The 14,846-nt window shown below is 54.4% G+C and overlaps 1 protein-coding gene across 1 annotated transcript in view; it reads right to left on the reverse strand.

Moving 5' to 3' along the window:
- Window positions 1-643: 643 nt before the first annotated feature.
- The window catches only part of INCENP (inner centromere protein), a 32,637-nt gene continuing 18,434 nt past the window's right edge, over window positions 644-14,846 (reverse strand). The window contains exons 8-19 of the mRNA XM_021717007.1: window positions 14,526-14,577; window positions 14,005-14,122; window positions 13,800-13,931; window positions 13,350-13,361; window positions 8,118-8,227; window positions 7,909-8,029; window positions 7,386-7,508; window positions 5,987-6,171; window positions 4,476-4,554; window positions 4,227-4,334; window positions 2,865-3,015; window positions 644-1,190 (exon numbers count right to left, since the gene is read on the reverse strand). Coding sequence (XP_021572682.1) covers window positions 976-1,190; window positions 2,865-3,015; window positions 4,227-4,334; window positions 4,476-4,554; window positions 5,987-6,171; window positions 7,386-7,508; window positions 7,909-8,029; window positions 8,118-8,227; window positions 13,350-13,361; window positions 13,800-13,931; window positions 14,005-14,122; window positions 14,526-14,577 — 1,406 coding nt within the window. The 3' untranslated portion in view covers window positions 644-975. The remainder of the gene's footprint in view (window positions 1,191-2,864; window positions 3,016-4,226; window positions 4,335-4,475; window positions 4,555-5,986; window positions 6,172-7,385; window positions 7,509-7,908; window positions 8,030-8,117; window positions 8,228-13,349; window positions 13,362-13,799; window positions 13,932-14,004; window positions 14,123-14,525; window positions 14,578-14,846) is intronic.

Consider the following 14,846-nt stretch of genomic DNA (forward strand, 5'->3'; position numbering starts at 1 on the left):
ACAAGTGGGTGTTTCCAGCGGGGTATGTTCCAGTAAAACTGAAAAACTGATTGTGGCTTGCTTTGGCACCATAGTTTGGCAAGCTTGTCCTAGGACTAGAGGTAGACATTCAGGACACAGCAGGCAGCTCACAGAAGGACCAGGACCAATTTTCACTGACGCTAAGCAACTGAGTGGCTGCAGGTTTTGTTGGGGGAATATCTCGCTGCCTGCAAGCCTTGGTCCCAGGGTGGCCTCAGGGACATCTCTTTTCTACTCAGATCACATGCTCCAGCAACACAGAGACTTTCTCAAGTTCATTTGCCACTGGGCAGCAAGGGTGGAGCTGAGGGGCCATGTGGCAGAGCTGTGTCGAGACCCAAGCTCCCCTTTAAAGGAAGGGAGTGCCTTGCCCCCCCCCAAAGAGGAAGCAGCTCCCCTTGCCCCATCATGAAAGCAATGGAAGGTATCCCCTCAGGGGGTGTCCAGGCAGCGGAAATGCCCACTGCAGCAGGATCTCTGGGGGTGGGACCCCGTACCAGGTGACTTCCTCAGGGTGGAAGAGAGCCTTGGTCCTCCAGCTCTTCGGGCAGCCCAAGACACACCGCTGCAGAGGCCCACACTACACGGAGGGCCCCAGCCTTCACAATACCAACAGCAGGCATGAAGAAATAGACTTTATTCATCTAGTTCTCAAATGCCAGAGACTAAAATGCTAAAATGCAACAGAATTATAACAAGTATTTACAGAGAGCTGTCTGTGGACCAGGTGGGGCTGGGCCTGGTTCCTCCCCAATCCCCAGCCAAGCCCATCCCCCAAACAGGCCTGAGCCACCTGCCACCTGCAGCAGAAACACCCAGCACACAGAGGACGCTTATGTACACCTGGCCAGACCCTCAGCGATGATATGCCAGGCAAGAGGGCACCAGACCAACACAAAAACCAACAGACAGACAGGCAGGAGCTGAGACAGCCCAGGAGGCTGTAGGCCTGACTCAGTGCTTCTTCAGGCTATAGGCCAGGCTGCCGGGAACCCTGGGGCCCTGCAGGGGTGGTGAGTTCCAGACTGCGGAGCTGGTGCGCTTGTGGTAGCGGGGCTTGCTCTTCTTGAAGATGTCCTCCAGGTCCAGGGGGAGAATGGTTCCAAAGAGCTCCAGAAGGTTCGGCGGGTGGTAGTACTGGTGGATGATGGCCTGGCTGAGTGGGGTGCCTGCAGGGAAACGCAGGGCCGGTCACTGCCCCGTGGCTCTCCACAAACCTCCCTGCCTCATGGCCCCCTCCAGAGCCCTGTCACCCTCTCCAGCCTGACACACCCCCGCCTCTGCCTCATCTGCTCCTTTCAGAGCCCTAACCCTGCCTGTACCAACACAAACCCTGGGAACGCCTGTTTCTTGTTCTTCCTGTCATCCTTGGGCAACCTGACCTGCACAAAGTCCTCCAGAGCTCAGGAGGGCTGGCCACTCCCTGGACGCTCAGCTGCAAGAGCTCACCGCCCTCACCACCACCTGGGAGGCAGGTGTTTTATCCTTCTCATCCTGCAGATGGGGAAATTTGCCCAGGCACACCACTAAGAACTCCAGAATATCCGCATATGATGCCAGCCTCAGTCACCTTGGTCAGAGGCTTCTCGTGAACCCCACGGGCCCCAAGGAGCAGGGTGCACCGAGGGAGACCTTAAGCTGTGGTTGTGGAGGCTGAGGAAGACCCCGGGGCATCGAGGGGCAGGAACGTGCACCAACACTTGCTCGCACCAGGTGCTGCACTAAGGGCCAGTTGTGTGTATACACTCATGCCACTCTCAGTGACCTCCTCAGCCTATCTTATCATTACCCTCTGGATTGGAAGAGGAAACTGTTTAAGCACGCTGTCCAAGGTCAACTGGACAACAATTAAGTGACTCCACAGGCCGTCTGGCTCCTTTTCCCTGCCACTTCCCGAATGACTTGCCACTAGCGGTTGAGGAGACTCAAGTCAATTCCAGGTGCTGCTGGGTTCCAATGAGGTGAAACTAACGAAAGCAACTTATTCCCTGCAGAGCCCTGGCCAGCTACAGGATCCTTGGCCCTTCCCTCCAGGGAGTCTGGGCCTTGCCCTGACACCCAGCTCAACAAACGGGAAAACACCCACTGTGTACACCAACCCCACTCTAGCAGCGCCCACTGTACTCACTGGCCCCATCTATTCCCACAGCACCCATGGTACCTACCCACCTGTCTACCAGGCAGCAGCCACTGAACCTGCCAACCCCCATCCACCCCAGCAGCACCCACGGTACCCACTGACCCCATCAACTCTGGCAGATCTGTCCACACTGTCCACACTGGCAGCACCCACTGTACACACCGGCCCCCCTATCCACTCCTCCAGGCCTCATACCCAGGCCTGAGGCAGCAGTCATTCTCACCCACACTCCTGTTTGAATGCCTATAAACTCCGAGTCAAATCCTGTTCACATGCCCACACCCTCCTCAGAGCCTTCCCTGCCTCCCCCAGCTAGCTGGAAGCTCTTAGTGATCGACCTAAGCCCACCCCCACTCTCAGCTCTTGCTCCCGTCCCAGGTTAGTTATCAGGTCCAGGTCTCTTTGGCCTGGGTGGGACTCTAAAGAGGGGCCCATTTCAAGTCAGAACACCCAGCAGCACGCCCTGCCCAAAGCCAGTGGAATTTTAAAATAGTTGTGGAGAACCAAGGAGCCCAACCTCCTGGGACTGGTCCTCAGACAAGCCCACTGGCCACAGAGGGCCCCACCCCCGCCAGGGCAAGTGCCCAAGGCTGAAGCCTCAGTCAATCAACTCACAGCCACAACAGCCTACTGACACCTGCAACGGCGAGCCCACGTCTCCAGAGCCCAAGGGGAGGCCAGGTCTCTGGGGATCCCTGCTTACCTCTGGCCCAGCTGGGGATGGGTTTCCGGGGATGGGCCTCATCATCGGTGGAGTCATCGCTATTCAGATCCATCCCGTAGTTGTCCGGGTTGATCTTCGGGGGGGCCCTGTGCCCTTGTGGAGTCATTTGATATGAGGTACAAGCTGGAGACTGGGAAAAATAAATGTGGCCGTCAGCTCTCCATCAGCCGCATTCCCGCAGGTCACCACCAAGGAGGGCTGGGGCACTGCTCATCTCTCCACATTTCACAGGACAGAAAAAAGATTCAGGCCACTTTTTAATCTTAAAAAGTCACAGAACATACACTGCTCTGTAAATTCCTTTTCATGTTAAGTTCTACTGCAAACTTTCTTACAGGTCAGAGTGGCTCGATTCACCACTTGGGAACAGCTCTGGAGACCCTATGATTTGCAACCAGCCATCGTCATCAGGCATGACTATCTTCCAAGTTCTTGACATCTTAATTGTGCTGCAGTGAAAACCCTTCTTCGTTTTATATCTTTTGGTAGCAGCACTGCACTGACATTAGTGTAAATGCTCATCAACAGGAACTGGCCAAATTCGACCACAATTACTGGTACATAGTCACCCAAAATAAGAAATTTACCTGTGTTGAAACAGATGTCTACAATATACTAAAGGAAAAATTAAAAAATCAGCCAGCCACGGTGGCTCAAGCCTGTAATCACAGCTCTTTGGGAGGCCGAGGCAAGTGGATTGTCTGAGCCCTGGGGTTTGAGACCAGCCTGGGTAACTTGGTGAGACCTCATCTCTACAATAAATCAAAAAATTAGCCAGGCATGTTAGTGCGCTTCTGTAGTTCAAGCTACTTATCAGAAGGTTGAGGTGGAAGGATCACCTGAGCCCAGCAGGTCGAGGCTGTAGTGGCCATGAGCATGCCATTGCACTCCAGCCTGGGCGACAGAGGGAGACTCCAACTCGAAAATAAAAATAAAAATCAAGCCGCCAAATGGTGCATGCCCACTTAAAAATATATGTATGGTTAATGAGAGAGAGAGAGACACTGACTATCCATGTGTTATATATGTTAAAATGATTATATAAGTAAAACTCTAGAATGATATACATAGAGTTTAGTAAAGTTTTCCTGAGGGTCCTTTTGTTTTTAACTTTATACTGTTATAAAGTTTAGGAGTTTTTTTTGTTTTTTTGACAACAAATTCTACTTTTAGAATAAGAAAGAATATGAAAAATAGTTTTAAAAAAAGTGTATCTGTCTCTATCTTAGGATTCTAACATATATATATATATATAGTCTGTGCCTCTAGCTCCTGGGAAGGGAATAATCAGAGTGGGGGCCCTTCCACCCTGGGGGCCCCCTACCAGGGCCCAGGCTGCACCTGCACATCCACAGTCACATTCAGGGCTTTGCTGGCCTCTGCCGCCTCCTTGGCTTTCTTTTCCTGCTCCTCCTGCAGCCGCCGCTCGGCCAGACGCTGCTGCTCCTCCTGGAAGCCAGGCGGCAACAGGGTGTTAGGGAGCCATGAAGGCTCCCTCCCCTCCCAGCCCCTGCAGCAGCAGCAGGAGTCCAGACCAGCCCACAGCTTCCTGCAGGTCCCACAGGAGCCCCCAGCCCCAGCTCCCCTCACCTTCTTCTTCTTCTCCTCCAGTTCCCTCTGCACCCGCTCCTTCTGCAGCCGCAGGGCCTTCTCCCTCTCCTGCTGTTCCCTACAGACCCAGAAAAAGCCTGTCAGGGCAGAAAGAGGAGCCCCTTCCCCACCCCTATTCCCATCCCAGTCGGCAGGACACACCTTGGAAGGTGCAAGGGCAGAATGGGTACCTGGCTTGGAGCCGACAGCTGCACTCTTGCCCCAAGGGCTAGGAGTGCGCACACCCAAGGGTGCAGGGAGTGTGGGTCAAAGTCCAAAATCTGGCCCCTCCTCTTCCTCACAGCTTTAGTCTCTGAGTCTCATTACACTTTTATACTTTTCTAACATGTTTTCTCCAGGTTCATCAGGAGAATCACAGGGGATAATCCACACTACCTCTAATTATCCTAACCCACAGGCAGATGCTGGTTTCAAGCACAAAGGGCTTGAAGGGCCATTTGAGAACTAAGAAGGGTCCTGGAGGCACCACTGCAACACACCAGCTCATGACCTTGAATAGGCATTTAACCTCTCTGAGCCTATCTCCCCTGTGTAAAGTGGAGCAGGTGGTTCCCACGCCATCGTGGGCTTCAAAGAAAGACTAAACACTCACTTGAAGTGAGGAAACATGTAAAGCAGGTAGCTTGGTATCCCCCAAAGTTGCCGACATGACTGTCACACCATCACGCTCAAAGTCCCTGGCCCTGCCAGGCACCATATAATCTAAACCCACATTAGCTATCTCCCTCGCTTTCTCCCTTTCCCAGATTCCTAACACTGACTCTATCAGAGGACCAGAGACACCTCTGTGTCAGTCACGCGGCCCTGACACAGTCCAGCCCGCAGGCTGTGATGCCTCACTTCTCCAGAAAGCCTGCAACCACCCACAAAAAAGTGGTGCCTTGGTGCTTCCCAGGAAATGGAAGCAGGCGACAGGACAGCTGTGAGGCCCTGTGTGCCTCATACACCAGCGGGTACAGGATCCTGCCACAGTGAGTGGGACTTATCCTCCCTAGTACTCGCGGGACTCAGCACAATCAGAGGACAGACCCTGGATAAACGCTTGTAAAACTGAACATGGGATTCCTGTCTACTGCAAAGACAGCCGCCACCTGCAGAGCTGCAGGACACCAGGGCTCATGGGACTTGCAGTTCCCAAGAGGGCATTCTGGAAACAGTGGGGGGGGGTGCAACTTGAGTGATCACCGCCACCAGGGCCAGAGTATTGAGTGGGGGCAGGGGCCAAGGATGCCAAGTCCTACAACGTGCCACAAAGATCCTTCGGGCCCAGAATGCCCACAGTGGCCCTTTTAAGAAACCCCAGCCGACCCAAAGGGTCAGTACGAGAGGTGGAGGCAGAACCAGGACGAGCCCCGAGCAGCCGCCGATGCTCCTTGAATCCCCTGTTCAGGCGGGCCGCCAGCTGCCAGCATCAGGGCTGGGAGCCAAGAAAACACTGCAAATCCGCGAGCGAGAGCAGGGCTGCGCCCAGGCCCAGCGAAGGGCCTCACCTCTCGGCCTGGATCCGCTCCTGCTCCCGGCGGCGCTCCTGCTCGGCCAGCTGCCGCTCCTGCTCGCGGCGCTCCTGCTCCCGCTGCTCGGCTAGCCGCCGGGCCTCGGCCGCCTTGCGCAGCCGCTCCTGCTCCTCCTCCTTCTTCTTCTGCAGCAACTCTTGGTGCCGCCGTTCTTCCTCCTCCTGAGGCCGAGAGAAAGGTCGGCCGAGCCAGCAAGGGAGCACAGGGCCAGGGCAGGGGAGGTCCTGCCCGACCCCTCACCACAGACCACGCAGGGGCAGAGCCGCGGGACACCCCAAGGCTGCCCAAGAATCACCACTGGCTGGGCACAGTGGCTCAGCCCTGTAATCCCAACACTCTGGGAGGCTGCGGTGAGGCCATAGGTTCGAGAACTGTCTGAGCCCATGGGTTCGAGAACGGCCTGGGCAACTTGGCCAGACCTCATCTCTACAATAAATAAAAAAAAATTAGCTGGGCACGGTGGTGCATGCCTGTAGTTCCAGCTACTTGGCAAGCTGAGGGAGAAGGACTGCCAGGGTCCAGCAGGTCGACGCTGGGGTGGCCGTGAGCGTGCCCCTGCACTGCAGCCTGGGAATAGGAGTGAGACTTCAACTCAAAAAATAATAATAATCACCATGACCCGCCTGAAAAGGATCTTGTGACAACTTGTGCAACTGCAGCAGGTTCAGCCAGGGACGGACTCGAGCCAGATTCTAGCTGTGTGATGCTTGGGCAAGGCGCTCAACCCCTCTGGTCGGTTTCCTCATGCATAAAATGAGGACAACAGTCATGCCCACACCTCACAGAGTTGCTGAGTTTATAAGCATAACACGCCTACAACAGCTCCTGGTAGAGTCAGCAACAGTTAATAATAGTTACCATAACGGAAGCCCTAAAAGACAGGTTTGTGTTTCCTAAAGACATCAGACTGACAGGACCCGGGAAGCAGTGGAGCTGCTCTTACAGATGGAAAATTCAAGGGATGGATCAAAACAGCCATCACGTGGAGAACATTTGGCACATCCCGTGCACTACCTGAGCACTTTACACAAACGCAGGTCATTCTCACCACAACCCTATCAAGTAGACGCCACTGCTATGTGAAAAAACAGAAGCACAGAGAGGGCAGGGAGCCTGTCCAGGGTCGCACAGCTCATAAGTGGCAGGGCTGAGACAGGAAGTCTGGTTCCAAGAATGTGCACTGAACCCTCAAACTGCCACTTCTACAGAAGATGAGGCAAGTTCTGGCCGCCCTTCCCTTTCCCGAGGCAATTCCAGAACCTCCTTCTGGGCTAGAAGCAACATGACTGCCAGCATCAACCCCACAAAGTGGGATTCGCCCAGCAGGTCCCTGGGGCGCCAAGACCGTGCCCAGCTGGCCCACCTGCATCCGCACCTGTTGCAGCCACCGGAGCCTGCGTGCCTCCTCCTCCTGCTTCCTGCGCGCCTCCACCTCCTCCATCTTCTTGGCTGCCGCTTTCTTCTTGGCCTTCTCCTCCGCCAGCCGCTCCTCCTTGGCCTGCGGAGCCCCCCACCCACACACACGCCAGTTGGAGCAGCCCACGTTTGGCCTGAAGGTGGGGCCCGGAGCCCCAGGGGCCAGGCCCTCTGCGTGCCTGCACACTCCACTTGTTCCCGCAGCTCAGGAGACAGGACACCAGAGGCCGGTCCAGGCCCAGAGCATCAGACCCCACTCACAGAGGGCTGCCGGGAAAACCCAGAGCCGGGGAAAACCCCTCCTGAGCTCAAGAGATCCTCCCACCTCAACCCCAGCTGGTTCAGAGCACACCCAGCACCGTGGGGCAGACAGGAGGGGCACAGGACATGGCCCCTTCCAAGAGCTCCAGCCAGTCCTAACCCTGGGGCCAGGTCTGAATTGCTCAGGACACTCTAGGCCCCGCCCCTGCCCAGGCGCCCACCTTCTCTGTCTTCTCGTCGATCTGAGCAAACTTCTGCTCGATCTGCTTCTTCTTCTCCTCCTTCATCTGCTCCACTCGCTCGCGGGCCTGCAGGACCTTGCGGAGACGTTCCTCGCGCTTCCTGCGGGGTACAGGGCGGTCACGGGGAGTCCCGCTGAGGCCGGGTGGGCCGGGCAGGCCGGGCAGGAAGGAGGGACAGGGCCACTTACAGCTTCACTTCCTCCAGCCGCCGGCGCCTGTCCTCCTCCGCCTTCTGCCTGCGCAGCTGCTCGGCCTCCTCCTTCCGCCGCAGGTTCTCCAGGCGCTGCCGCTCCTTCTCCTGACAGGGGCGGGATGGGATGTGAGGCAGGGTCACCCCCAACCCTGAAAGGTGCCCACAACCACCTGGGCGGCAACATCACAGTGTTCCTTAGAGGCAGAGATGCCCCCAGCCCCAGTCAGGCTGAGACCTCTTTCTTGCCAGGAGCACCCAACTGCCTCCGGAGAGTCAGAGCCACAGGTACTCTCAGCTGAGCCCTGGCAAGTTCTGAGCAGCAAAAAAAGTAAGCTCAAAACCAGACGTATGCGTGGGTTATAACTACAGTTAATTCTTGGACAACATGGGTTTGAGCCATGCAGTCCCCTCATACGAGGGTTTTCTTCCCCTTCTGTCACCCCTGGGACAGCAAGACCAGCCCCTCCTCTTCCTCCTCAGCCTATTCCACAGAAACACGACCAGGATGAAGACCTTTATGATGGTCCACTTCCACTTAATGAATAGTGAACGTATTTCTCTTCCTTGTGATTTTTTAAATTATTTGTTTAGACAGGATCTTGCTCTGTCACCCAGACTAGAATGCAGCAGCACGATCTTGGCTTACTGAAGCCTCAACCTCCTGGGCTCAAGTGATCTTCCCACCTCAGCCTCCTTAGTAGTTAGGACTCAAGTGTGAGTCACCATGCCTGGTTAATTTTTTTCTTTTCTTTTCTTTTCAGCAGAGACAGGATCTCACTACGATGACCAGGCTCTGATTTTCTTAATATTTTCTTGGTCAGGCATGGTGGTGAGCCTATAATCCCAGTACTTTGGGAAACCAAGGCGGGAGGAATGCTTGTGTTCAGGAGTTGGAGATCAGACTGGGCAATATAATGACTTTATCTATACAAAAAAATTTTAAAAAGTAGGTGGGCATGGTGGCACACATTGTAGTCTTGTTACTCAGGAGACTGAGGCAAGAGGATCACTTGAGCCCCAGAGTTTGAGGCTATGGTGAGCCATGATCATGCCACTGCACTCCAGTACAGGCAACAGAGTGAGACTCTGAATCCCCCACAAAAAAGAACAATAATAATACTTCTTCTCTAGCTTTATTGAAAGAATACAGTATATAACACCTATAACATATAAAATATGTGTTAATTGATTGCTCATGTTATTGATAAGGCTTCCGGTCAACAGCAGACTTAACAGTAGTTAAGTTTTTGGGGACTGTGTGGGGAGCTGTTAGTCAAGAGTTAGTCAAGAGTTAACTGTATATAAACATTGCATTTGAAAAAAAGAATGAGGAATGAGATTAGGAAGGGACAGAGAGCAGTTTTGAAAGTTATGGGTAGTGTTCTATTTAAGGGGATGGCAAGTACATGAGTGTTAATTTATTCCTATTATGCTTTGTATGTATATACACCCATTTCTTTTTTGTTGAGTTGGACTGTCACTCCGTCACCCAGGCTAGAGTGCAGTGGCCACTCATGGCCACCCCAGCATCGACCTGCTAGTTTCCGGCGATCCTTCTGCCTCAGCCTTCCAAGTAGCCAGAACCACAGGTGCGTGCTACCACATCCGGCTAATTTTTTAATTTATTGTAGAGATGAAGTCTCACCAAGTTGCCCAGGCCATTCTCAAACCCATGGGCTCAGGCAATCCTCTCACCTTGGCCTCTCCAAGTGCTAGGATTATAGGCTTGAGCCACCACACCTAGCTCACACATATTATTTTGTGTAAATCAACTATTTCATATTAGCTGAAAAAAGTAAAAGAAAATATTACCAAATGCTAAAAGAGGCTACTAAAGGCTAGTGAGATAGAGATGGTATTTTTTTCCCTTTATTGTCCAAACCTCCTATGAAATGGTTATGTTAATAATTTTTAAATCAAGGCCATGTGCAGTGGCTCATGCCTGTAATCACTTGAGCCCAAGAGTTCGAGACTAGCCAGGGCAACATAGTGAAACCTGTTCTCTACAAAAAGTCAAAAAAGTAGCTAAGAATGGTGGTACGCACCTGTAGTCCCAGCTACTCAGGAGGCTGAGGCAGAAAGATCACTTGAGCCCCGATGGTCAAGATTGCAGTGAGCTGTGATCATGCCACTGCACTCCAGCCCAGGCAACAGAAAGAGACTCTAACTCAAAAAAAAAAAAATAGTTTAAAGGAAAAAGAAATAATAATTTTTAAAACAACTGTTAAGATACTAGTTGGGCCAGGCTCAGTGGCTCAGCCTGTAATCCCGCGCTTGGGGAGGCCGAAGTGAGTGGATTGCCTGAGCCCGCGAGTTCGAAACCCACATGGGCAACTTGGTGAGACCTCATCTCTACAATAAAAATCAAAAAATTAGCCGGGCATGGTAGCGCACACCTGTAGTTCTAGCTACTGGAAGGCTGAGGCAGAAGGATCACCAGAACCCAGCAGGTTGAGGCTGCGGTGGCTGGGAGCGGTCACTGCACTCCAGTCTAGGCAACAGAGTGAGACTCCAACTCAAAAAAAAAAAAAGATGCTAGTTGGTTTTACTGCAAATTGATGCTAGCAACCTTTCCTGGGCAGACCCAGAGAGTCCTGGGGGCACACACATGGCAGAGCGGGCAACCAGCAGGGATGTACAGGGGCTCCAAACCCTCCCTAGCCCAGGACAAGACTGGTGCTTTGCCCCTGAATGGTCTGAGGCTGGGAGTGGAGGCTGGGACCCAGATGGAAGGCCCCACCCATCACCCCAATCTGGACCCCACCAGACTCCCACCTCTGGCCTCAGTGTTAAATGGCCATTGGCCCTCTTTCTCCCCACACTGACTATACCAATTCCTCCCTGGCTCCTAACCCTGGCTGAGCACTGCCACCTAGAAATCTGGCTCCAAGTTAACGTCCCCTGCTAAAGATGGAGAGAGGGGTTCCGGCTACGGGTCAAATGGAGTAGACACACTCCACCTATCTCTCCCACTGAACGCAGCTACAAAACCTGGGCAGAACGCAAGGAGCAGCCACTTGAGGCCTCTGATGAGAAACAGGAGCAGGAGGCTGGGAAGAAGCATCACCCAGACTGCGGTAAGCTTGCCACTGTTCTAGAGCCTAATTCCACGTAGTCTGAAACACCAAAGGAGTCACCAGGTACAAGCCGAGAGAACTCCAGGAAAAGCCTCTAGTGCTGACTAAAGTCCCAGAAAGTACAAAAACACCATCTTGTTTTTTCCTCCTTCCTCCCTTCCCCTTGTGCCCTTGCCCACAAGCAATCCCAGGTAACCAGGGGCAGCAGCTGTTACAGGAATGCAGAGTCAAAACTCTGAGAGAGAACCTTCCTCTCCAAACTATGGAGCTGTGATCTCAAAAGTGCAGGCCAAGTCCTGTTTGTTGCAGTTTTCCTTCTCCGTCTCCTGCCAGGTGGGGTGGCAGTCGTGGAAGCACACAGCAGAACCAGGTCACCAAAGACCCAGCTTCCCAGCTGGAGGACAGAAAAAGGGAGCCCCAGAGAACCAGAAAGTGCTGGAGTGATCAGGAAGGTGATACCACAGGTGACTCAGCTCCAAGGCATAGATATGAGGATCTGACCCTAACTATCACATCAAGACTTGGAAGGCCGGGCTTGGTGGCTCAGCCTGTAATCCCAGCACTTTGGGAGGCCAAGGGGCATGGACTGCCTGAGCCTGCGGTTTCAAGACCAGCCCAGGCAACTTGGCAAGATCTCGTCTCTACAAAAAAAGAAAAAAATTAGCTGGGCATGGGTAGCATGCGCCCGTAGTTCTGGCTACTTAGAAGGCTGAAGCAGAAGGATTGCCAGAGCCCAGCAGGTCAACGCTGGGGTGGCCGTGAGCATGCCACTGCTCTCCAGCTTGGGCGACAGAGTGAAACTCCAACTCAAAAAAAAAAAAGACTTGGACAATAACTAAAAGCTCTCCTTTCGAGTCCTAGATTGTCTACTGACCAGCACACACCCAGGGCAGACCCAAATAGCACCATAAGGCCTCCAAAATAGGAGCTAACACTGGAACCACATCCACTGAAGGCAGGTCAGAACCTGCAGCCTGAACCTAACCAGATTTACTGCTGCTCAACTGCATTGTTGAGAAAGTATCAGTATTCTCTGTAGATTAAACAAGGTCCAGAGTCTCACAACACAATATCCAGGATACAATCCTAAATTATCCCATAGGCCCCTGTCTCCTAGCTAAGGACTGTCCACACCCACCAGATGCTCTGTGCGGGGACTTGGGAACCCCTCAGGAGGAAAGGGCAACTTCCTGGGCGTCATGTCATCACCATAAGATCAGCAAGACCCCAACTGGTCTGGGTGGGTCACAGGTGGTAAGGCCACGCAGCCTGCTTGCTGGCATACTGAAAAGCACACTCACCTTCTCCAACCACAGGGGACAACCCTCCACGCAGAAGAGGAAAGTTCAGTTGGCCCACCTGGCCAGCTCCTACCCACCCAGGCCCTTGACTGGAGGCAGAAGCCACCCCTCCCCCCCAGTCTATCACAGGGCATCTCTGTGAGACTGAGGGAGAGTCTACAGAAACTAAAGGAATAAGGGGCTGTGGCCTTGGCAAGTGGCACGGGGAACTGGGACTGTGGGCTGAGCAGGTCCCAGCTCTCCAAGGCACCTTGCTCCCGGCCTGTGTCCTGGCCTAGGTCAGCTCCGAGGTGTCTGAGAAGAGAACAGTCTCTGTGCCTTGGTTCCAGATGCCACTGCTGATAGTACTACTGTCACCCAGCCCGGCAACACCTAGCATGGCAACACCCAGCCTCTAGCCTTGGTTCAAACCCAGACTTCCCCTCCCCCATCACCCCACCATCCCAAGGCTACTGCTCAGGTCTGTGACCCAATACGTCTCAGAGACTCTAGGGACCAGAGACAACTTGTCTGTTCTCTTCCCAGACCCACAGACCTTGAGGGGGATCCTGGTGCCAGAGAGGAGGGAGGGAGGTGGCCCTGGTGAACAGCCATAGGCCACAACCCCTTGCTTCCTCCTAGAAGCAGAGTCAAGAGCAGAGGGGGCAGGCCCTGCGGAGGGAGGATGCTGGCCCCAGAACCGCCGGGCGCCTCTGGCCAGTGCACCCCCACTGCCCCGCTCGCTTCCTAATGCTCCCCTCCCGCTTATGGTATTAGTGCGTCCATGGTGCTGTCAGCTACACAGGGACAGGCTACAGCGTGTGAGTGCTAGGCAGGGCTAGGTTACCACACAGGAAAGACTTTACTTACGACAAAGCTGCACTGTGGAGGGGAGGAGACAAGGAAGAAGCCAAGAGTTAATGCTGGGCAGGGGCATCCCACCAGTGGCCACACACTCGGTGGTGCCAGCGAGGTAGCTCGGGGCCTGGCCTGCACCCTCTCGCCAGCAGCATCCCACCTCCTCTTCTCCCACCCAACCCTCAGCCCCAACAGTGAAGGTGCCCACTTGTGTACCTCATCTCGACCACTGTGGGGACAGTGCAGGGGCTCTGCTGGGCCAATCCTGCAACTTCCCAGCCCAGGGCTCCAGGCCCAGGACTCGCACTGCACCTACTGGGCCCACAAGGTCGGGACAGTGACCCCAGATGTTGGGCCACAGAGGCTTGAGCCACAGAGGCTTGCGCTGGCCATTGACAACACTGCCCAAGCCTAAGCTACCCCAACTCTCACAAAGCCCAGCCTGGGGTAAGGGCCCCTCACCTTGGGGTCCACGCGCAGGGGAGTATTGCGCTTAATGAAGGACTTCATGACGCTATGGGGGGCTGAGGCTGGGGTCATGAGCATCTGGTTCCTCTGCACCGTGTGCAGGAATGTCCGGAGGGGCCGCACCACCTGCAGACGAGGACCAGGGTCAGGGTTCAGCAGGCAGGGGAGGGCACTGAGGGAGGGCAAGGGCCCGGCTCACCTTGCTGGCCGGACAGGGCGAGGAAGGGGTCTTGCTCCTAGGCGGCTGCATCTCTTCATCCTCCAGCTGGGACTCCTCATCCAGCTCACTTACTGCCTGCTTGTAGCTGCGCTTTCTCCTGCCGAGACAGGCGACAGTGTCATGGACAGCCCACCACAGCCCAGGCATGCCCCATTAAAGGTCGCCCCCATGTACAACGCTGGGCCCAAGCTACAGGTCTCTAGAATGGAAGTGATTACAGAGCTGGGGTCTCCCTGACCGACCCTCTGCTGCCCAGTCAGAGGAAGGGAAGTGATCAGTCCGAGGTCACATGGCCAGGAGGCCAGGGAAGAACGGGTCAACAATCGGGTCACCCCCATTCCCAAGGTGGCATTCGTCTGAAGCATCAAGCCATCTCCCTTGTGAAGTTAGAGAACCAGGCTTCATCTACATGTCCACCCTCCCTGAGTGAAGGCATAAGGTCATGCTCCTCTGGGCCCCTCGGAACAGAGTCACCTACACACCACTTCCCAGATGCAAACCTGACACTCTGAGGTGGCTCTCTGGGCCCATCTGCTTGGTCAGTCTTGGCCTCTGTGAAGAGAGCAAAGTTGCAAGGCTGCAGAAATGATGGCGGGGTGGGGGGGAGGTGGGGGGGGCGAGTAGCTCAGTGGGGTGAGGGGAAGGTATCTCCCAGCAGCAGCCTTGGCTGGGACGAGACTCCCTTCCTGGCCAGTCACAGAAGCATCAGTCTTAGCACAGACTGGCCTTGAGGAATCTAGGAAAACCAAAGCCCAGCATGCTACTCTCAGCCCACAACCCCCTCCCCACAGTGCCTGGCCTCTGTGGCAGGAATGGCAGGG

This window comes from Carlito syrichta, unplaced genomic scaffold (assembly GCF_000164805.1).
Source record: "Carlito syrichta isolate Samal-C Ts95f unplaced genomic scaffold, Tarsius_syrichta-2.0.1 Scaffold309147, whole genome shotgun sequence".
Lineage (NCBI taxonomy): Eukaryota > Metazoa > Chordata > Mammalia > Primates > Tarsiidae > Carlito > Carlito syrichta.